This window comes from Carcharodon carcharias, chromosome 16 (assembly GCF_017639515.1).
Source record: "Carcharodon carcharias isolate sCarCar2 chromosome 16, sCarCar2.pri, whole genome shotgun sequence".
Taxonomy (NCBI): domain Eukaryota; kingdom Metazoa; phylum Chordata; class Chondrichthyes; order Lamniformes; family Lamnidae; genus Carcharodon; species Carcharodon carcharias.
In genome coordinates this window covers 32,292,476-32,315,567 of record NC_054482.1, presented here as the reverse complement: position 1 = coordinate 32,315,567, position 23,092 = coordinate 32,292,476, and the positions used below count along the sequence as shown (strand labels likewise).

At 48.5% G+C, this 23,092-nt stretch overlaps 1 protein-coding gene across 4 annotated transcripts in view; it reads right to left on the bottom strand.

Annotated features, from left to right (window-relative positions):
• LOC121289178 (nucleus accumbens-associated protein 1-like) overlaps positions 1 to 23,092 on the bottom strand; it is a 104,990-nt gene that overhangs the window by 42,944 nt on the left and 38,954 nt on the right. For all 4 annotated transcript variants that reach the window (XM_041208361.1, XM_041208359.1, XM_041208362.1 and 1 more), the window contains one exon: positions 19,028 to 19,201. In XM_041208361.1, the coding sequence (XP_041064295.1) occupies positions 19,028 to 19,201 (174 nt within the window). The remainder of the gene's footprint in view (positions 1 to 19,027; positions 19,202 to 23,092) is intronic.

Sequence of the window (23,092 nt, the reverse complement as noted above, 5' to 3'; positions counted from 1 at the left end):
GTCCTGTCTAGGTTAGTAGAATTTAAGCAGATCCTGTCTGGGTTAGTAGGCTTTAACCTGGCCTTGTCTGGGTTAGTACGGTTTATCCTGGTCCACCCCTGGGTTAGTACAGTTTAACCTGGTCAACACTGGGTTAGTACAGTTTAACCTGGTCCACCCTGGGTTAGTACAGTTTAACCTGGTACTGTCTGTGTTAGTACAGTTTAACCCAGTCCACACTATATCAGCACAGTTTCACCCGGTCCACACTTGGTTAGTACAGTTTAACCTGGTCCACCCTGGGTTAGTACAGTTTAACCTGGTTCACCCTGGATCAGTACAGTGTAACCCGGTCCACACTTGGTTAGTACAGTTTAACCCGGTCCACCCTGGGTTAGTACTGTTTAACCTGGTCCTGTCTGGGTTAGTACAGTTTAACCTGGTCCTGTCTGGGTTCGTACGGTTTAACCTGGTCCTGTCTAGGTTAGTAGGATTTAAGCTGATCCAGTCTGGGTTGGTAGGGTTTAACCTGGCCTTGTCTGGGTTAGTACGGTTTAACCTGGTCCACCCCTGGGTTAGTACAGTTTAACCTGGTCCATACTGGGTTAGTACAGTTTGTCCTGGTCCACACTGGGTTAGTACAGTTTGACCTGATCCTGTCTGGGTTAGTACAGTTTAACCTGGTTCATACTGGATTAGTACAGTTCAACCTGTTCCACCCCTGGGTTAGTACAGTTACAGCTGGTCTACAGTGAGTTAGTACAGTTTAACCTGGTCCACCCTGGGTTAGTACAGGTTAACCTGGTCCACACTGGATCAGTACAGTGTAACCCGGTCCACACTTGGTTAGTACAGTTTAACCCGGTCCACCCTGGGTTAGTACAGTTAAAGCCGGTCTACAGTGAGTTAGTACAGTTTAACCTCGTCCACACTGGGTTAGTACGGTTCAACCTGCTCCACCACTGGGTTAGTACAGTTACAGCTGGTCTACAGTGAGTTAGTACAGTTTAACCTGGTCCACCCTGGGTTAGTACAGGTTAACCTGGTCCACACTGGATCAGTACAGTGTAACCCGGTCCACACTTGGTTAGTACAGTTTAACCCGGTCCACCCTGGGTTAGTACAGTTAAAGCCGGTCTACAGTGAGTTAGTACAGTTTAACCTCGTCCACACTGGGTTAGTACGGTTCAAGCTGCTCCACCACTGGGTTAGTACAGTTTAACATGATCCACATTGGATTAGTACAGCTTAACCCGGTCCACACTGGGTTAGTACAGTTTAACCTGGTCCACACTGGATCAGTACAGTGTAACCCGGTCCACACTTGGTTAGTACAGTTTAACCCGGTCCACCCCGGGTTAGTACAGTTTAACCTGGTCCTGTCTGGGTTAGTACGGTTTAACCTGGACCTGTCTGAGTTAGCACAGTTTAACCTGGTCCTGTCTGCGTTAGTACGGGTTAACATGGTCCACACTGGGTTAGTATAGTATGACCTGAACCTATCCAGATAAGTATAGTATGACCTTGTCCTGTCTGCCTTAGTACAGTTTAACCAGGTCCTGCTTGGGTTAGTACAGTTTAACCTGTCCTGTCTGGGTTCGTACAGTTTAACCTGGTCCTGTCTAGGTTAGTAGGATATAAGCTGATCCTGTCTGGGTTAGTAGGGTTTAACCTGGCCTTGTCTGGGTTAGTACGGTTTAACCTGGTCCATACTGGGTTAGTACGGTTTAACCTGGTGCACACTGGGTTGAACGGTTTAACCTGATCCACACTGGGTTAGTACGGTTTAACCTGGTCCACACTGGGTTAGTACGGTTTAACCTGGTCCACACTGGGTTAGTACGGTTTAACCTGGTACTGTCTGGGTTAGTACAGTTTAACATGATCCACACTGGATTAGTACAGTTTAACCCGGTCCACCCTGGGTTAGTACAGTTTACCCTGGTCCACCCTGGGTTAGTACAGTTTAACCTGGTCCTGTCTGGGTTAGTACAGTTTAACCTGGTCCACACTGGATCAGTACAGTGTAACCCGGTCCACGCTTGGTTAGTACAGTTTAACCTGGTCCTGTCTGGGTTAGTACAGTTTAACCTGGTCCTGTCTGAGTTAGCACAGTTTAACCTGGTCCTGTCTGCGTTAGTACGGTTTAACATGGTCCACACTGGGTTAGTATAGTATGACCTGAACCTATCCAGATAAGTATAGTATGACCTTGTCCTGTCTGCCTTAATACAGTTTAACCTGGTCCTGCTTGGGTTAGTACAGTTTAGCCCGGTAAACACTGCATTAGTACAGTTTAACCTGGTGCTGTCTGGGTTAGTACAATTTAACCCGATCCACCCTGGGTTAGTACAGTTTAACCTGGTCCTGTCTGGGTTAGTACAGTTTAACCTGGTCCACACTGGGTTAGTACGGTTTAACCTGGTCCACACTGGATCAGTACAGTGTAATCCGGTCCACACTTGGTTAGTACAGTTTAACCCGGTCCACCCTGGGTTAGTACAGTTTAACCTGGTCCTGTCTGGGTTACTACAGTGTAACCCGGTCCACACTGAATCAGTACAGAGTAACCCGGTCCACAATTGGTTAGTACAGTTTAACCCGGTCCACCCTGGGTTAGTACAGTTTAACCCGGTCCTGTCTGGGTTAGTACAGTTTAACCTGGTCCACACTGGATCAGTACAGTGTAACCCGGTCCACACTTGGTTAGTACAGTTTAACCCAGTCCACCGTGGGTTAGTACAGTTTAACCTGGTCCACCCTGGGTTAGTACAGTTTAACCTGGTCCTGTCTGGGTTCGTACAGTTTAACCTGGTCCTGTCTGGGTTCGTACAGTTTAACCTGGTCCTGCCTGGGTTTGTACAGTTTAACCCGGTCCACCCTGGGTTAGTACTGTTTAACCTGGTCCTGTCTGGGTTAGTACAGTTTAACCTGGTCCTGTCTGGGTTCGTACGGTTTAACCTGGTCCTGTCTAGGTTAGTAGGATTTAAGCTGATCCAGTCTGGGTTGGTAGGGTTTAACCTGGCCTTGTCTGGGTTAGTACGGTTTAACCTGGTCCACCCCTGGGTTAGTACAGTTTAACCTGGTCCATACTGGGTTAGTACAGTTTGTCCTGGTCCACACTGGGTTAGTACAGTTTGACCTGATCCTGTCTGGGTTAGTACAGTTTAACCTGGTTCATACTGGATTAGTACAGTTCAACCTGTTCCACCCCTGGGTTAGTACAGTTACAGCTGGTCTACAGTGAGTTAGTACAGTTTAACCTGGTCCACCCTGGGTTAGTACAGGTTAACCTGGTCCACACTGGATCAGTACAGTGTAACCCGGTCCACACTTGGTTAGTACAGTTTAACCCGGTCCACCCTGGGTTAGTACAGTTAAAGCCGGTCTACAGTGAGTTAGTACAGTTTAACCTCGTCCACACTGGGTTAGTACGGTTCAACCTGCTCCACCACTGGGTTAGTACAGTTACAGCTGGTCTACAGTGAGTTAGTACAGTTTAACCTGGTCCACCCTGGGTTAGTACAGGTTAACCTGGTCCACACTGGATCAGTACAGTGTAACCCGGTCCACACTTGGTTAGTACAGTTTAACCCGGTCCACCCTGGGTTAGTACAGTTAAAGCCGGTCTACAGTGAGTTAGTACAGTTTAACCTCGTCCACACTGGGTTAGTACGGTTCAACCTGCTCCACCACTGGGTTAGTACAGTTTAACATGATCCACATTGGATTAGTACAGCTTAACCCGGTCCACACTGGGTTAGTACAGTTTAACCTGGTCCACACTGGATCAGTACAGTGTAACCCGGTCCACACTTGGTTAGTACAGTTTAACCCGGTCCACCCCGGGTTAGTACAGTTTAACCTGGTCCTGTCTGGGTTAGTACAGTTTAACCTGGACCTGTCTGAGTTAGCACAGTTTAACCTGGTCCTGTCTGCGTTAGTACGGGTTAACATGGTCCACACTGGGTTAGTATAGTATGACCTGAACCTATCCAGATAAGTATAGTATGACCTTGTCCTGTCTGCCTTAGTACAGTTTAACCAGGTCCTGCTTGGGTTAGTACAGTTTAACCTGTCCTGTCTGGGTTCGTACAGTTTAACCTGGTCCTGTCTAGGTTAGTAGGATATAAGCTGATCCTGTCTGGGTTAGTAGGGTTTAACCTGGCCTTGTCTGGGTTAGTACGGTTTAACCTGGTCCATACTGGGTTAGTACGGTTTAACCTGGTGCACACTGGGTTGAACGGTTTAACCTGATCCACACTGGGTTAGTACGGTTTAACCTGGTCCACACTGGGTTAGTACGGTTTAACCTGGTCCACACTGGGTTAGTACGGTTTAACCTGGTACTGTCTGGGTTAGTACAGTTTAACATGATCCACACTGGATTAGTACAGTTTAACCCGGTCCACCCTGGGTTAGTACAGTTTACCCTGGTCCACCCTGGGTTAGTACAGTTTAACCTGGTCCTGTCTGGGTTAGTACAGTTTAACCTGGTCCACACTGGATCAGTACAGTGTAACCCGGTCCACGCTTGGTTAGTACAGTTTAACCTGGTCCTGTCTGGGTTAGTACAGTTTAACCTGGTCCTGTCTGAGTTAGCACAGTTTAACCTGGTCCTGTCTGCGTTAGTACGGTTTAACATGGTCCACACTGGGTTAGTATAGTATGACCTGAACCTATCCAGATAAGTATAGTATGACCTTGTCCTGTCTGCCTTAATACAGTTTAACCTGGTCCTGCTTGGGTTAGTACAGTTTAGCCCGGTAAACACTGCATTAGTACAGTTTAACCTGGTGCTGTCTGGGTTAGTACAATTTAACCCGATCCACCCTGGGTTAGTACAGTTTAACCTGGTCCTGTCTGGGTTAGTACGGTTTAACCTGGTCCACACTGGATCAGTACAGTGTAATCCGGTCCACACTTGGTTAGTACAGTTTAACCCGGTCCACCCTGGGTTAGTACAGTTTAACCTGGTCCTGTCTGGGTTACTACAGTGTAACCCGGTCCACACTGAATCAGTACAGAGTAACCCGGTCCACAATTGGTTAGTACAGTTTAACCCGGTCCACCCTGGGTTAGTACAGTTTAACCCGGTCCTGTCTGGGTTAGTACAGTTTAACCTGGTCCACACTGGATCAGTACAGTGTAACCCGGTCCACACTTGGTTAGTACAGTTTAACCCAGTCCACCGTGGGTTAGTACAGTTTAACCTGGTCCACCCTGGGTTAGTACAGTTTAACCTGGTCCTGTCTGGGTTCGTACAGTTTAACCTGGTCCTGTCTGGGTTCGTACAGTTTAACCTGGTCCTGCCTGGGTTTGTACAGTTTAACCTGGTCCTGCCTGGGTTTGTACAGTTTAACCTGGTCCTGCCTGGGTTCGTACGGTTTAACCTGGTCCTGTTTAGGTTAGTAGGATTTAAGCTGATCCTGTCTGGGTTAGTAGGGTTTAACCTGGCCTGATCTGGGTTAGTACGGTTTAACCTGGTCCACCGCTGGGTTAGTACGGTTTAACCTGGTCCATACTGGGTTAGTACGGTTTAACCTGGTGCACACTGGGTTGAACGGTTTAACCTGATCCACACTGGGTTAGTACGGTTTAACCTGGTCCACACTGGGTTAGTACGGTTTAACCTGGTACTGTCTGGGTTAGTACAGTTTAACATGATCCACACTGGATTAGTACAGTTTAACCCGGTCCACACTGGGTTAGTACAGTTTAACCTGGTCCACCCTGGGTTAATACAGTTTAACCTGGTCCTGTCAGTGTTAGTACAGTTTAACCTGGTCCACACTGGATCAGTACAGTGTAACCCGGTCCACGCTTGGTTAGTTCAACTTAACCTGGTCCACCCTGGGTTAGTACAGTTTCACCTGGTCCACACTGGATCAGTACAGTGTAACCCGGTCCACACTTGGTTAGTACAATTTAACCCGGTCCACCCTGGGTTAGTACATTTAAAGCTGGTCTACAGTTAGTTAGTACAGTTTAACCTCGTCCACACTAGGTTAGTACGGTTCAACCTGGTCCACACTGGGTTAGTACGGTTTAACCTGGTCCACACTGGGTTAGTACGGTTTAACCTGGTACTGTCTGGGTTAGTACAGTTTAAAATGATCCACACTGGATTACTACAGTTTAACCCGGTCCACACTGGGTTCGTACAGTTTAACCTGGTCCACCCTGGGTTAGAACAGTTTAACCTGGACCTGTCTGAGTTAGCACAGTTCAACCTGGTCCTGTCTGCGTTAGTACGGGTTAACATGGTCCACACTGGGTTAGTATAGTATGACCTGAACCTATCCAGATAAGTATAGTATGACCTTGTCCTGTCTGCCTTAGTACAGTTTAACCAGGTCCTGCTTGGGTTAGTACAGTTTAACCTGTCCTGTCTGGGTTCGTACAGTTTAACCTGGTCCTGTCTAGGTTAGTAGGATATAAGCTGATCCTGTCTGGGTTAGTAGGGTTTAACCTGGCCTTGTCTGGGTTAGTACGGTTTAACCTGGTCCATACTGGGTTAGTACGGTTTAACCTGGTGCACACTGGGTTGAACGGTTTAACCTGATCCACACTGGGTTAGTACGGTTTAACCTGGTCCACACTGGGTTAGTACGGTTTAACCTGGTCCACACTGGGTTAGTACGGTTTAACCTGGTACTGTCTGGGTTAGTACAGTTTAACATGATCCACACTGGATTAGTACAGTTTAACCCGGTCCACCCTGGGTTAGTACAGTTTACCCTGGTCCACCCTGGGTTAGTACAGTTTAACCTGGTCCTGTCTGGGTTAGTACAGTTTAACCTGGTCCACACTGGATCAGTACAGTGTAACCCGGTCCACGCTTGGTTAGTACAGTTTAACCTGGTCCTGTCTGGGTTAGTACAGTTTAACCTGGTCCTGTCTGAGTTAGCACAGTTTAACCTGGTCCTGTCTGCGTTAGTACGGTTTAACATGGTCCACACTGGGTTAGTATAGTATGACCTGAACCTATCCAGATAAGTATAGTATGACCTTGTCCTGTCTGCCTTAATACAGTTTAACCTGGTCCTGCTTGGGTTAGTACAGTTTAGCCCGGTAAACACTGCATTAGTACAGTTTAACCTGGTGCTGTCTGGGTTAGTACAATTTAACCCGATCCACCCTGGGTTAGTACAGTTTAACCTGGTCCTGTCTGGGTTAGTACAGTTTAACCTGGTCCACACTGGGTTAGTACGGTTTAACTTGGTCCACACTGGATCAGTACAGTGTAATCCGGTCCACACTTGGTTAGTACAGTTTAACCCGGTCCACCCTGGGTTAGTACAGTTTAACCTGGTCCTGTCTGGGTTACTACAGTGTAACCCGGTCCACACTGAATCAGTACAGAGTAACCCGGTCCACAATTGGTTAGTACAGTTTAACCCGGTCCACCCTGGGTTAGTACAGTTTAACCCGGTCCTGTCTGGGTTAGTACAGTTTAACCTGGTCCACACTGGATCAGTACAGTGTAACCCGGTCCACACTTGGTTAGTACAGTTTAACCCGGTCCACCGTGGGTTAGTACAGTTTAACCTGGTCCACCCTGGGTTAGTACAGTTTAACCTGGTCCTGTCTGGGTTCGTACAGTTTAACCTGGTCCTGTCTGGGTTCGTACAGTTTAACCTGGTCCTGCCTGGGTTTGTACAGTTTAACCTGGTCCTGCCTGGGTTCGTACGGTTTAACCTGGTCCTGTTTAGGTTAGTAGGATTTAAGCTGATCCTGTCTGGGTTAGTAGGGTTTAACCTGGCCTGATCTGGGTTAGTACGGTTTAACCTGGTCCACCGCTGGGTTAGTACGGTTTAACCTGGTCCATACTGGGTTAGTACGGTTTAACCTGGTGCACACTGGGTTGAACGGTTTAACCTGATCCACACTGGGTTAGTACGGTTTAACCTGGTCCACACTGGGTTAGTACGGTTTAACCTGGTACTGTCTGGGTTAGTACAGTTTAACATGATCCACACTGGATTAGTACAGTTTAACCCGGTCCACACTGGGTTAGTACAGTTTAACCTGGTCCACCCTGGGTTAATACAGTTTAACCTGGTCCTGTCCGTGTTAGTACAGTTTAACCTGGTCCACACTGGATCAGTACAGTGTAACCCGGTCCACGCTTGGTTAGTTCAACTTAACCTGGTCCACCCTGGGTTAGTACAGTTTCACCTGGTCCACACTGGATCAGTACAGTGTAACCCGGTCCACACTTGGTTAGTACAATTTAACCCGGTCCACCCTGGGTTAGTACATTTAAAGCTGGTCTACAGTTAGTTAGTACAGTTTAACCTCGTCCACACTAGGTTAGTACGGTTCAACCTGGTCCACACTGGGTTAGTACGGTTTAACCTGGTCCACACTGGGTTAGTACGGTTTAACCTGGTACTGTCTGGGTTAGTACAGTTTAAAATGATCCACACTGGATTACTACAGTTTAACCCGGTCCACACTGGGTTCGTACAGTTTAACCTGGTCCACCCTGGGTTAGAACAGTTTAACCTGGTCCTGTCTGGGTTAGTACAGTTTAACCTGGTCCACACTGGATCAGTACAGTGTAACCTGGTCCACTCTTGGTTAGTACTATTTAACCTGGTCCACCCTGGGTTAGTACAGTTTAACCTGGTCCTGTCTGTGTTAGTATGGTTTAACCTCGTACACACTGGGTTAGTATGGTTTAACCTGGTCCACACTGGGTTAGTACAATTTGACCTGGTCCACACTGGGTTAGTACAGTCTGACCTGATCTTGTCTGGGTTAGTACAGTTTAACCTGGTTCATACTGGATTAGCACAGTTTAAACTAGTCCACCCTTGGGTTAGTACAGTTAAACCTGGTCTACACTGGGATAGTACAGTTTAACCTGGTCCTGTCTGGGTTAGTACAGCTTTACCTGGTTCATACTGGATTAGTACAATTTAACCTGGTCCACTCTGAGTTAGTGCAGATTGACCTGGTCCACACTAGCTTAGTACAGCTTAACCTGGTCATGCTTGGATTAGTACACTTTAACCTTGTCCTGCTTGGGTTAGTACAGTTTAACCTAGTCCACAGTGGGTTAGTACGCTTTAACCTGGTCCACACTGCGTTAGTATAGTATGACCTGAACCTATCCAGATTAGTATAGTAAGACCTGGTCCTGTCTGCCTTAGTACAGTTTAACCTGGTCCTACTTGGGTTAGTACTGTATAACCTGGTCCTGTCTGGGTTCGTACAGTTTAACCTGGTCCTGCCTGGGTTCGTACAGTTTAACCTGGTCCTGCCTGGGTTCGTACGGTTTAACCTGGTCCTGTTTAGGTTAGTAGGATTTAAGCTGATCCTGTCTGGGTTAGTAGGGTTTAACCTGGCCTGATCTGGGTTAGTACGGTTTAACCTGGTCCACCGCTGGGTTAGGACGGTTTAACCTGGTCCATACTGGGTTAGTACGGTTTAACCTGGTGCACACTGGGTTGAACGGTTTAACCTGATCCACACTGGGTTAGTACGGTTTAACCTGGTCCACACTGGGTTAGTACGGTTTAACCTGGTACTGTCTGGGTTAGTACAGTTTGACATGATCCACACTGGATTAGTACAGTTTAACACGGTCCACACTGGGTTAGTACAGTTTAACCTGGTCCACACTGGATCAGTACAGTGTAACCCGGTCCACGCTTGGTTAGTTCAACTTAACCTGGTCCACCCTGGGTTAGTACAGTTTCACCTGGTCCACACTGGATCAGTACAGTGTAACCCGGTCCACACTTGGTTAGTACAATTTAACCCGGTCCACCCTGGGTTCGTACATTTAAAGCTGGTCTACAGTTAGTTAGTACAGTTTAACCTCGTCCACACTAGGTTAGTACGGTTCAACCTGGTCCACACTGGGTTAGTACGGTTTAACCTGGTCCACACTGGGTTAGTACGGTTTAACCTGGTACTGTCTGGGTTAGTACAGTTTAACATGATCCACATTGGATTACTACAGTTTAACCCGGTCCACACTGGGTTCGTACAGTTTAACCTGGTCCACCCTGGGTTAGAACAGTTTAACCTGGTCCTGTCTGGGTTAGTACAGTTTAACCTGGTCCACACTGGATCAGTACAGTGTAACCTGGTCCACTCTTGGTTAGTACTATTTAACCTGGTCCACCCTGGGTTAGTACAGTTTAACCTGGTCCTGTCTGTGTTAGTATGGTTTAACCTCGTACACACTGGGTTAGTATGGTTTAACCTGGTCCACACTGGGTTAGTACAATTTGACCTGGTCCACACTGGGTTAGTACAGTCTGACCTGATCTTGTCTGGGTTAGTACAGTTTAACCTGGTTCATACTGGATTAGCACAGTTTAAACTAGTCCACCCTTGGGTTAGTACAGTTAAACCTGGTCTACACTGGGATAGTACGGTTTAACCTGGTCCTGTCTGGGTTGGTACAGCTTTACCTGGTTCATACTGGATTAGTACAATTTAACCTGGTCCACTCTGAGTTAGTGCAGATTGACCTGGTCCACACTAGCTTAGTACAGCTTAACCTGGTCATGCTTGGATTAGTACACTTTAACCTTGTCCTGCTTGGGTTAGTACAGTTTAACCTAGTCCACAGTGGGTTAGTACGCTTTAACCTGGTCCACACTGCGTTAGTATAGTATGACCTGAACCTATCCAGATTAGTATAGTATGACCTGGTCCTGTCTGCCTTAGTACAGTTTAACCTGGTCCTACTTGGGTTAGTACAGTATAACCTGGTCCTGCCTGGGTTAGCACAGTTTAACCTGGTAAACACTGGGTTAGTACAGTTTAACCTGGTCCTTTCTGTGTTAGTACAGTTTAACCTAGTCCATCCCTGCGTTAGTACAGTTAAACTATACTAACCCAGTGTGGACCAGGTTAAACTGTACTAACTCAGGGTGGACCAGGTTAAACTGTACTAATCCAGTGTGCTGCTGTTAAACTATACTAACCCAGTGTGGACCAGGTTAATCAGCTGCACACTGGATTAGTACAGTTTAACCTGGTCCACCCTGAGTTAGTACAGTTAACCTGGTCCTGTCTGGGTTAGTACAGTTTAACCTGGTCCTGTCTGGGTTAGTACAGTTTAATCTAGTCTACACTGGATTCGTACAGTTTAACCTGGTCCACACCTGGGTTAGTACGGTTTAACCTGGTCCTGTCTGGGTTAGTACAGTTTAAATTGGTCCACACTGGATTAGAACGGTTTAACCTGGTGCACACTGGGGTAGATCGGTTTAACCTGATCCACACTGGGTTAGTACAGTTTAACCTGGTCCACCACTGGGTTAGTACGGTTTAACCTGGTCCACCACTGGGTTAGTACGGTTTAACCTGGTCCACACTGGGTTAGTACAGTTTAACATGATCCACACTGGATTAGTACAGTTTAACCCGGTCCACACTGGGCTAGTACAGTTTAACCTGGTCCACACTGGATCAGTACAGTGTAACCCGGTCCACACTTGGTTAGTACAGTTTAACCCTGTCCACCCCGGGTTAGTACAGTTTAACCAGGTCCTGTCTGGGTTAGTACAGTTTAACCTGGTCCTGTCTGAGTTAGCACAGCTTAACCTGGTCCTGTCTGGGTTAGTACAGTTTAACCTGGTCCTATCTGAGTTAGCACAGCTTAACCTGGTCCTGTCTGCGTTAGTACAGTTTAACATGGTCCACACTGGGTTAGTATAGTATGACCTTAAACTATCCAGATAAGTATAGTAAGACCTTGTCCTGTCTGCCTTAGTACAGTTTAACCTGGTCCTGCTTGGGTTAGTACAGTTTAGCCCGGTAAACACTGCATTAGTGCAGTTTAACCTGGTCCTGTCTGGGTTAGTACAGTTTAACCTGGTCCACCCTGGGTTCATACAGTTTAACCTGGTCCTGTCTGGGTTAGTAGGATTTAAGCTGATCCTGTCTGGGTTAGTACGGTTTAACCTGACCTTGTCTGGGTTAGTACGGTTTCACCTGGTCCACCGCTGGGTTAGTACGGTTTAACCTGGTCCATACTGGGATAGGATGTTTTAACCTGGTCCATACTGGGATAGGACGGTTTAACCTGATCCACACTGGGTTAGTATGGTTTAACCTGGTCCACCACTGGGTTAGTACGGTTTAACCTGGTCCACACTGGGTTAGTACGGTTTAACCTGGTACTGTCTGGGTTAGTACAGTTTAACATGATCCACACTGGATTAGTACAGTTTAACCCGGTCCACACTGGGTTAGTACAGTTTAACCAGGTCCACCCTGGGTTAGTACAGTTTAACCTGGTCCCATCTGGGTTAGTACAGTTTAACCTGGTCCACACTGGATCAATACAGTGTAACCCGGTTCACACTTGGTTAGTACAGTTTAACCTGGTCCACCCTGAGTTAGTACAGTTTAACGTGGTCCACACTGGATCAGTACAGTGTAATCCGGTCCACACGTGGTTAGTACAGTTTAACCTGGTCCAACCTGGGTTAGTACAGTTTAACCTGGTCCACCCTGGGTTAGTACAGTTTAACCTGGTCCTGTCTGGGTTCGTACAGTTTAACCTGGTCCTGTCTGGGTTCGTACAGTTTAACCTGGTCCTGTCTGGGTTCGTACAGTTTAACCTGGTCCTGTCTAGGTTAGTAGGATTTAAGCTGATCCTGTCTGGGTTAGTACGGTTTAACCTGACCTTGTCTGGATTAGTACGGTTTCACCTGGTCCACCGCTGGGTTAGTACGGTTTAACCTGGTCCATACTGGGATAGGATGGTTTAACCTGGTCCATACTGGGATAGGACGGTTTAACCTGATCCACACTGGGTTAGTATGGTTTAACCTGGTCCACCACTGGGTTAGTACGGTTTAACCTGGTCCACACTGGGTTAGTACGGTTTAACCTGGTACTGTCTGGGTTAGTACAGTTTAACATGATCCACACTGGATTAGTACAGTTTAACCCGGTCCACACTGGGTTAGTACAGTTTAACCAGGTCCACCCTGGGTTAGTACAGTTTAACCTGGTCCCATCTGGGTTAGTACAGTTTAACCTGGTCCACACTGGATCAATACAGTGTAACCCGGTTCACACTTGGTTAGTACAGTTTAACCTGGTCCACCCTGAGTTAGTACAGTTTAACGTGGTCCACACTGGATCAGTACAGTGTAATCCGGTCCACACGTGGTTAGTACAGTTTAACCTGGTCCAACCTGGGTTAGTACAGTTTAACCTGGTCCACCCTGGGTTAGTACAGTTTAACCTGGTCCTGTCTGGGTTCGTACAGTTTAACCTGGTCCTGTCTGGGTTCGTACAGTTTAACCTGGTCCTGTCTGGGTTCGTACAGTTTAACCTGGTCCTGTCTAGGTTAGTAGGATTTAAGCTGATCCTGTCTGGGTTAGTACGGTTTAACCTGACCTTGTCTGGATTAGTACGGTTTCACCTGGTCCACCGCTGGGTTAGTACGGTTTAACCTGGTCCATACTGGGATAGGACGGTTTAACCTGGTCCATACTGGGATAGGACGGTTTAACCTGATGCACACTGGGGTAGAACAGTTTAACCTGATCCACACTGGGTTAGTATGGTTTAACCTGGTCCACTACTGGGTTAGTACGGTTTAACCTGGTCCACACTGGGTTAGTACAGTTTAACCTGGTCCACCACTGGATTAGTACGGTTTGACCTGGTCCACACTGGGTTAGTACGGTTTAACCTGGTCCACACTGGGTTAGTACGGTTTAACCTGGTACTGTCTGGGTTAGTACAGTTTAACATGATCCACACTGGATTAGTACAGTTTAACCTGGTCAACACTGGGTTAGTACAGTTTAACCTGGTCCTGTCTGGGTTAGTACAGTTTAACCTGGTCCACACTGGATCAGTACAGTGTAACCCGGTCCACACTTGGTTAGTACAGTTTAACCTGGTCCTGTCTGGGTTCGTACAGTTTAACCTGGTCCTGTCTAGGTTAGTAGGATTTAAGCTGATCCTGTCTGGGTTAGTATGGTTTAACCTGACCTTGTCTGGGTTAGTACGGTTTCACCTGGTCCATCGCTGGGTTAGTACGGTTTAACCTGGTCCATACTGGGTTAGGACGGTTTAACCTGATGCACACTGGGGTAGAACAGTTTAACCTGATCCACACTGGGTTAGTATGGTTTAACCTGGTCCACTACTGGGTTAGTACGGTTTAACCTGGTCCACACTGGGTTAGTACGGTTTAACCTGGTACTGTCTGGGTTAGTACAGTTTAACATGATCCACACTGGATTAGTACAGTTTAACCCGGTCCACACTGGGTTAGTACAGTTTAACCTGGTCCCATCTGGGTTAGTACAGTTTAACCTGGTCCACACTGGATCAATACAGTGTAACCCGGTCCACACTTGGTTAGTACAGTTTAACCTGGTCCACCCTGGGTTAGTACAGTTTAACCTGGTCCACACTGGATCAGTACAGTGTAATCCGGTCCACACGTGGTTAGTACAGTTTAACCTGGTGCACCCTGGGTTAGTACAGTTTAACCTGGTCCACCCTGGGTTAGTACAGTTTAACCTGGTCCTGTCTGGGTTCGTACAGTTTAACCTGGTCCTCTCTGGGTTCGTACAGTTTAACCAGGTTCTGCCTGGGTTCGTACAGTTTAACCTGGTCCTGTCTGGGTTCGTACAGTTTAACCTGGTCCTGTCTAGGTTAGTAGGATTTAAGCTGATCCTGTCTGGGTTAGTACGGTTTAACCTGACCTTGTCTGGGTTAGTACGGTTTCACCTGGTCCACCGCTGGGTTAGTACGGTTTAACCTGGTCCATACTGGGATAGGACGGTTTAACCTGGTCCATACTGGGATAGGACGGTTTAACCTGATGCACACTGGGGTAGAACAGTTTAACCTGATCCACACTGGGTTAGTATGGTTTAACCTGGTCCACCACTGGGTTAGTACTGTTTAACCTGGTCCACACTGGGTTAGTACGGTTTAATCTGGTACTGTCTGAGTTAGTGCAGTTTAACATGATCCACACTGGATTAGTACAGTTTAACCCGGTCCACACTGGGTTAGTACAGTTTAACCTGGTCCACCCTGGGTTAATACAGTTTAACCTGGTCCCATCTGGGTTAGCACAGTTTAACCTGGTCCACACTGGATCAATACAGTGTAACCCGGTCCACAATTGGTTAGTACAGTTTAACCTGGTCCTGTCTGGGTTCGTTCAGTTTGACCTGGTCCTGCCTGGGTTCGTACAGTTTAACCTGGTCCTGTCTGGGTTCGTACAGTTTAACCTGGTCCTGTCTGGGTTAGTAGGATTTAAGCTGATCCTGTCTGGGTTAGTAGGGTTTAACCTGGCCTTGTCTGGGTTAGTACGGTTTAACCTGGTCCATACTGGGTTAGTACGGTTTAACCTGGTGCACACTGAGTTGAACGGTTTAACCTGGTCCACACTGGGTTAGTACGGTTTAACCTGGTCCACACTGGGTTAGTACGGTTTAACCTGGTACTGTCTGGGTTAGTACAGTTTAACATGATCCACACTGGGTTAGTACGGTTTAACCCGGTCCACACTGGGTTAGTACAGTTTAACCTGGTCCACCCTGGGTTAGTACAGTTTAACCTGGTCCTGTCTGGGTTAGTACAGTTTAACCTGGTCCTGTCTGGGTTAGTACAGTTTAACCTGGTCCTGTCTGGGTTAGTACAGTTTAACCTGGTCCACACTGGATCAGTACAGTGTAACCCGGTCCACGCTTGGTTAGTACAGTTTAACCCGGTCCACCCCGGGTTAGTACAGTTTAACCTGGTCCTGTCTGGGTTAGTACAGTTTAACCTGGTCCTGTCTGGGTTAGTACAGTTTAACCTGGTCCTGTCTGAGTTAGCACAGTTTAACCTGGTCCTGTCTGCGTTAGTACAGTTTAACATGGTCCACACTGGGTTAGTATAGTATGACCTGAACCTATCCAGATAAGTATTGTATGACCTTGTCCTGTCTGCCTTAGTACAGTTTAACCTGGTCCTGCTTGGGTTAGTACAGTTTAGCCCGGTAAACACTGCATTAGTACAGTTTAACCTGGTCCTGTCTGGGTTAGTACAGTTTAACCTGGTCCACACTGGATCAGTAGTGTAACCCGGTCCACACTTGGTTAGTACAGTTTAACCTGGTCCTGTCTGGGTTCATACAGTTTATCCTGGTCCTGTCTAGGTTAGTAGGATTTAAGCTGATCCTGTCTGGGTTAGTAGGGTTTAACCTGACCTTGTCTGGGTTAGTAAGGTTTCACCTGGTCCACCGCTGGGTTAGTATGGTTTAACCTGGTCCATACTGGGTTAGGACGGTTTAACCTGATGCACACTGGGGTAGAACAGTTTAACCTGATCCACACTGGGTTAGTACGGTTTAACCTGGTCCACCACTGGGTTAGTACGGTTTAACCTGGTCCACCACTGGGTTAGTACGGTTTAACCTGGTCCACCACTGGGTTAGTACGGTTTAACCTGGTCCACCACTGGGTTAGTACGGTTTAACCTGGTACTGTCTGGGTTAGTACAGTTTAACATGATCCACACTGGATTAATACAGTTTAACCCGATCCACACTGGGTTAGTACAGTTTAACCTGGTCCACCCTGGGTTAGTACATTTTAACCTGGTCCACCCTGGGTTAGTACAGTTTAACCTGGTCCACACTGGATCAGTACAGTGTAACCCGGTCCACACTTGGTTAGTACAGTTTAACCTGGTCCACCCTGGGTTAGTACAGTTTAACCTGGTCCACACTGGATCAGTACAGTGTAATCCGGGCCACACGTGGTTAGTACAGTTTAACCTGGTCCACCCTGGGTTAGTACAGTTTAACCTGGTCCTGTCTGGGTGAGTACAGTGTAACCCGGTCCACACTGGATCAGTACAGAGTAACCCGGTCCACACTTGGTTAGTACAGTTTAACCCGGTCCACCCTGGGTTAGTATAATTTAACCTGGTCCTGCCTGGGTTAGTACAGTTTAACCTGATCCACACTGGGTTAGTACAGTTTAATCTGGTCCACCCCTGGGTTAGTACGGTTTAACCTGGTCCACACTCGGTTAGTACTTTAATCTGGCCCTGTCTGTGTTAGTATGGTTTAACCTCGTACACACTGGGTTAGTATGGTTTAACCTGGTCCACACTGGGTTAGTACAATTTGACCTGGTCCACACTGGGTTAGTACAGTCTGACCTGATCTTGTCTGGGTTAGTACAGTTTAACCTGGTTCATACTGGATTAGCACAGTTTAAACTAGTCCACCCTTGGGTTAGTACAGTTAAACCTGGTCTACACTGGGATAGTACAGTTTAACCTGGTCCTGTCTGGGTTAGTACAGCTTTACCTGGTTCATACTGGATTAGTACAGTTTAACCTGGTCCACTCTGAGTTAGTACAGATTGACCTGGTCCACACTAGCTTAGTACAGCTTAACCTGGTCATGCTTGGATTAGTACACTTTAACCTGGTCCTGCTTGGGTTAGTACAGTTTAACCTAGTCCACAGTGTGTTAGTACGCTTTAACCTGGTCTACACTGCGTTAGTATAGTATGACCTGAACCTATCCAGATTAGTATAGTATGACCTGGTCCTGTCTGCCTTAGTACAGTTTAACCTGGTCCTGCTTGGTTTAGTACAGTATAACCTGGTCCTGCTTGGGTTAGTACAGTTTAACCCGGTAAATACTGGATTAGTACAGCTTAACCCGGTCCACCCTGGGTTAGTACGGTTTAACCTGATCCTGTCTGGGTTAGTGCAGTTTAACCTGGTCCACACTGGATTAGTACAGTTTAACCTGGTCCTGTCTGGGTTAGCACACTTTAACCTGGTCCTGTCTGGGTTAGCACAGTTTAACTGGCTCCTGTCTGGGTTAGCACAGTTTAACCGGGTCCTGTTTGGGACTAATAGGGTTTAACCTGGTCCTCTGTGAGTTAGTACAGTTTAACTTGGTCGAGTTTGGGTTAGTACAGTTTAACCTGATCCACACTGGGTTAGTCCGGTTTAACCTGGTCCACACTGAGTTAGTACGGTTTAACCTGGTCCTGGTCTGTGTAAGTACAGTTTAACCTGGTGCACACTAGGTTAGTACTGTTTAACCTGGTCCACACTGGGTTAGTACGGCTTAACCTGGTCCTGTCTGTGTTAGTACGGTTTAACCTGGTCCACACTGGGTTAGTACGACTTAACCTGGTCCTGTCTGTGTTCGTACGGTTTAACCTGGTCCACACTGGGTTAGTACGGTTTAACCTGGTCCACACTGGGTTAGTACGGTTTAACCTGATCCACCCCTGGGTTAGTACAATTTAACCTGGTCCACACTGGGTTAGTACGGCTTAACCTGGTCCACACTGGGTTAGTACCATTTAACCTGGTCCACACTGGGTTAGTACGGTTTAACCTGATCCACCCCTGGGTTAGTACCGTTTAACCTGATCCACCCCTGGGTTAGTACGGTTTAACCTGCTCCACACTGGGTTAGTACGGTTTAACCTGATCCACCCCTGGGTTAGTACGGTTTAACCTGCTCCACACTGGGTTAGTACGGTTTAACCTGATCCACCCCTGGGTTAGTACCGTTTAACCTGATCCACCCCTGGGTTAGTACGGTTTAACCTGCTCCACACTGGGTTAGTACGGTTTAACCTGATCCACCCCTGGGTTAGTACGGTTTAACCTGCTCCACACTGGGTTAGTACGGTTTAACCTGATCCACCCCTGGGTTAGTACGGTTTAACCTGATCCACCCCTGGGTTAGTACGATTTAACCTGGTCCACACTGGGTTAGTACGGCTTAACCTGGTCCTGTCTGTGTTAGTACCATTTAACCTGGTCCACACTGGGTTAGTACGGTTTAACCTGATCCACCCCTGGGTTAGTACCGTTTAACCTGATCCACCCCTGGGTTAGTACGGTTTAACCTGGTCCACACTGGGTTAGTACGGTTTAACCTGGTCCACGCCTGGGTTAGTACGGTTTAACCTGGTCCACACTGGGTTAGTACTGTTGAACGGGTCTACACTGTCAGTCTGTGATGGTGATGGATTGATGGACAGTGGCCTTGGTTGGTGTTGCTCACCTGTCACTAGCTCAAGTTTTTCGGACGGGTCACCCTCCACGTACAGCTTGGGGTGGCAGCGATGCCCAATCTGGTTAATCAGGTCAGCGGGCAACACAGCTAGGTCATGCCGAATCCTCATCCTGGACCGTCCATCAACGTGATCGGGCAGAGCCTCCACCCTCTCTGGGGTGGCTGAAAGAGCAAAACAAAGACAGGATGAAAAATGACCCTCTGCTCGAGGTTCAGCTTCAACTCATTCACAGCCAAATGGTTTAGAGCAGAAAGGACTGAGCCGAGGACTGCCCTGATCATATACTAGCTGCACCCATCATTAAAGAAGCAGCAATATAGCCTTGCCGAAGCCTGGCCCACTACTGCACAGCCTGATTGCTGAGGCCAGACTTCCCTGATCCGGCCTCCTCCTCAAGGCCCAGCCCAACCCAGCCTCCTCCCAAAGGCCTGGAAAGGCCTCCTCCCCGAGCCGGGACCGGTCCAGACTCACCTCCTCCCCGAGCCGGGACCGGCCCAGACTCACCTCCTCCCCGAGCCAGGACCGGTCCAGACTCACCTCCTCCCCGAGCCGGGACCGGCCCAGACTCCTCCCCGAGCCGGGACCAGCCCAGACTCACCTCCTCCCCGAGCCAGGACCGGCCCAGACTCACCTCCTCCCCGAGCCAGGACCGGCCCAGACTCCTCCCCGAGCCGGGACCGGCCCAGACTCACCTCCTCCCCGAGCCGGGACCGGCCCAGACTCACCTCCTCCCCGAGCCGGGACCGGCCCAGACTCACCTCCTCCCCGAGCCGGGACCGGCCCAGACTCCTCCCCGAGCCGGGACCGGCCCAGACTCACCTCCTCCCCGAGCCGGGACCGGCCCAGACTCACCTCCTCCCCGAGCCGGGACCGGCCCAGATTCACCTCCTCCCCGAGCCGGGACCGGCCCAGATTCACCTCCTCCCCGAGCCGGGACCGGCCCAGACTCCTCCCCGAGCCGGGACCAGCCCAGACTCACCTCCTCCCCGAGCCGGGACCGGCCCAGACTCACCTCCTCCCCGAGCCGGGACCGGCCCAGACTCACCTCCTCCCCGAGCCGGGACCGGCCCAGACTCACCTCCTCCCCGAGCCGGGACCGGCCCAGACTCACCTCCTCCCCGAGCCGGGACCGGCCCAGACTCACCTCCTCCCCGAGCCGGGACCGGCCCAGACTCACCTCCTCCCCGAGCCGGGACCGGCCCAGACTCACCTCCTCCCCGAGCCGGGACCGGCCCAGACTCACCTCCTCCCCGAGCCGGGACCGGCCCAGACTCACCTCCTCCCCGAGCCGGGACCGGCCCAGACTCACCTCCTCCCCGAGCCGGGACCGGCCCAGACTCACCTCCTCCCCGAGCCGGGACCGGCCCAGATTCACCTCCTCCCCGAGCCGGGACCGGCCCAGACTCACCTCCTCCCCGAGCCGGGACCGGCCCAGACTCACCTCCTCCCCGAGCCGGGACCGGCCCAGACTCACCTCCTCCCCGAGCCGGGACTGGCCCAGACTCCTCCCCGAGCCGGGACCGGTCCAGACTCACCTCCTCCCCGAGCCAGGACCGGTCCAGACTACTCCCCGAGCCGGGACTGGCCTGGCCTCCTCCCTGAGCTGGGACTGGCCCGGCCTCCTCCCTGAGCTGGGACTGGCCCGGCCTCCTCCCTGAGCTGGGACTGGCCTGGCCTCCTCCCTGAGCTGGGACTGGCCTGGCCTCCTCCCTAGGCCCAGGCAGCACCAGTTCTTGCTCTTGCTGTAGCTTCTGATCAGTGGCACTCTGCAGTTACAGTTTTACCGTGCAGAAATACTTGTCCAGGGCATTCTGTTACATTCACACTTGACTACTCCACATCTGTTCAACTCAACACAGGTACATCTCCCTCTCTTTCACCTCTGGTTGATTCTCCTGTGGGAGGGAGGGATGTATCCTGGTATCTGGCAGCATTAGCCCCCATACAAGTGACCAGCCTTCAGTGACTGCCCATGAGCTATTTAAGCAGGCTTGGCTGAGGTTGGTCTGCTGCTAACATCCACTTTGAAACAGGGTGGGGGAGAAGGTGGGGAACATAGCATTGAGGAAAGCATGCCTTAGAATCACTCTGTAAAAGAATTAAACCATGTATTCAAATTCTGATGTGTTAACACGTCTCTGTAAACATTTAAACGCTATAGTTTAGATTCTAAGTGAACCTTTGTCACCTTGGCTTGCATACTTGCCCGTGGCTTGCATACTTGCTCCAACTATACGAAGCTGTACCAGTCTGGTTAGAAAGAGCGTATACTGAACGGGTGTATATTGAACAGGTCTACATTGAACTGGTGTATATTGATAAAATCATTGAGAATCTTCTTACTTAGTTCCTAATCTAATACAGTCCTGACATCAGATATTCAAGGCCAATTAGAAACCAGTTTTCTGTCCTGATAACTGGCCAATTGGCTCAAATGGTTGTAAAGGAGGTGATTAATTAACTGTCCAGGGTTTAAGGAAGGAGCTTGAAACCATGTTCAAAGGCTCACTAGATAGGATTGGTTCCTGGGATATGGGGCTGAGTAAATTGGGCCTATATTCATTGAAATCTACAGAATTCTGAAGGGGTTTGATAGGGTGGACGCTGAGAGATTGTTTGCATTGTTTGGGGAATCTGAAACACGGGGGCACAGCCTCAGGATAAGGGGCCGATCATTTAGGACTTAGAGGAGGAGAAATTACTTCACTCAAAGGGTTGTGAGTCTTTGGAATTCTCTAACCCAGGGGGTTATGGATGCTCCATCATTGGGATAGACAGATATTTGGTCTCTCAGGGGACTAAGGGTTATGGGGAGTGGGCGGGAAATTAGAGTTGAGGCCCAAGATCAGCCGTGATCATATTGAATGATGGCGCAGGCTCAATGGGCCATGTGGCCTATTCCTGCTCCTATTTCTTATATTCCTGTGAAAAGAAGAAAAAACAGATCCAAACAGAGTGATACCTCTTCCCAGAACCTGAGAAATACAAGAAGCCCGAACAGGGTACAGAAGTCCAAAGAGGCAACAAGAATTTAAGAAGTCAGAAAAGGAAGTCGATTTGACAAATCCGGTCTGGATTTTTCCGCACTCCATTGTCCATAGACAGAAGAGGGAATTATAACCTATTGAGCTGTGTTGTGACTTAATAAATCTTTGCTACAATTTGACAATCTTGCGTTGATTTATCATGCCCAAATTCCTTATAGCATTACAATTAGGTGATAGGAACCCTAGTTGGAGAAAAGGGGAGAACCATAATCCAGCAACACCAATATCTGCACAGCTCCTCCCTCCCTTTAACTGAGACCCAGGGAACTGAACAGAGCACTGTTCCAAAACAAAGGTTTTCATTTATAAAATGTTCTTCATGACATCCCAAAACAGCCAAAGAAGTACTCACTGTTGTCATGTAGGAATCACAGCAGTCAATCTGCAAGCTCCATAGACAGCAATGTGATATGCAACCAGGTAATCTTTTACTGTCTTTTACTCTCTCCTCCACCCCCACCCACTTTCCGATCCCTCCTTTTTTTCCAATAATTTATATAGATTTTTCTTTTCCCACCTATTTCCATTATTTTTAAATGTATTTCCATCCATTGTTTTATCTCTACCTTTTAGCCTTTTTCGATTCCTTCACCCCACACCACTCCCACTAGGGCTATCTGTACCTTGCTTGTCCTACTTTCTAACCTTAAATAGCACATTCCTTAGATAATATCACCACCTTCAACACCTCTTTGTCCTTTTGTCTGTGACATCTTTTGGTTATCTCCACCTATCACTGACCCTCTATCCAGCTCTACCTGTCCCAACCCCCCTTAAATCAGCTTATATTTCACCTCTCTTCTATTTTTACTTAGTTCTGTTGAAGAGTCCTGCGGACTCGAAACGTTAACTGTCTCCCTCTCCGCAGTTGCTGCCAGATCTGCTGAGTTTTTCCAGGTATTTTTGTTTTTGTTTTGGATTTCCAGTATCTGCAGTTTTTTGCTTTTAATCTCTTTTACTGATGTTGGTTGAGCATAGGAACAGGAGGAGGCCATTCAGCCCCCT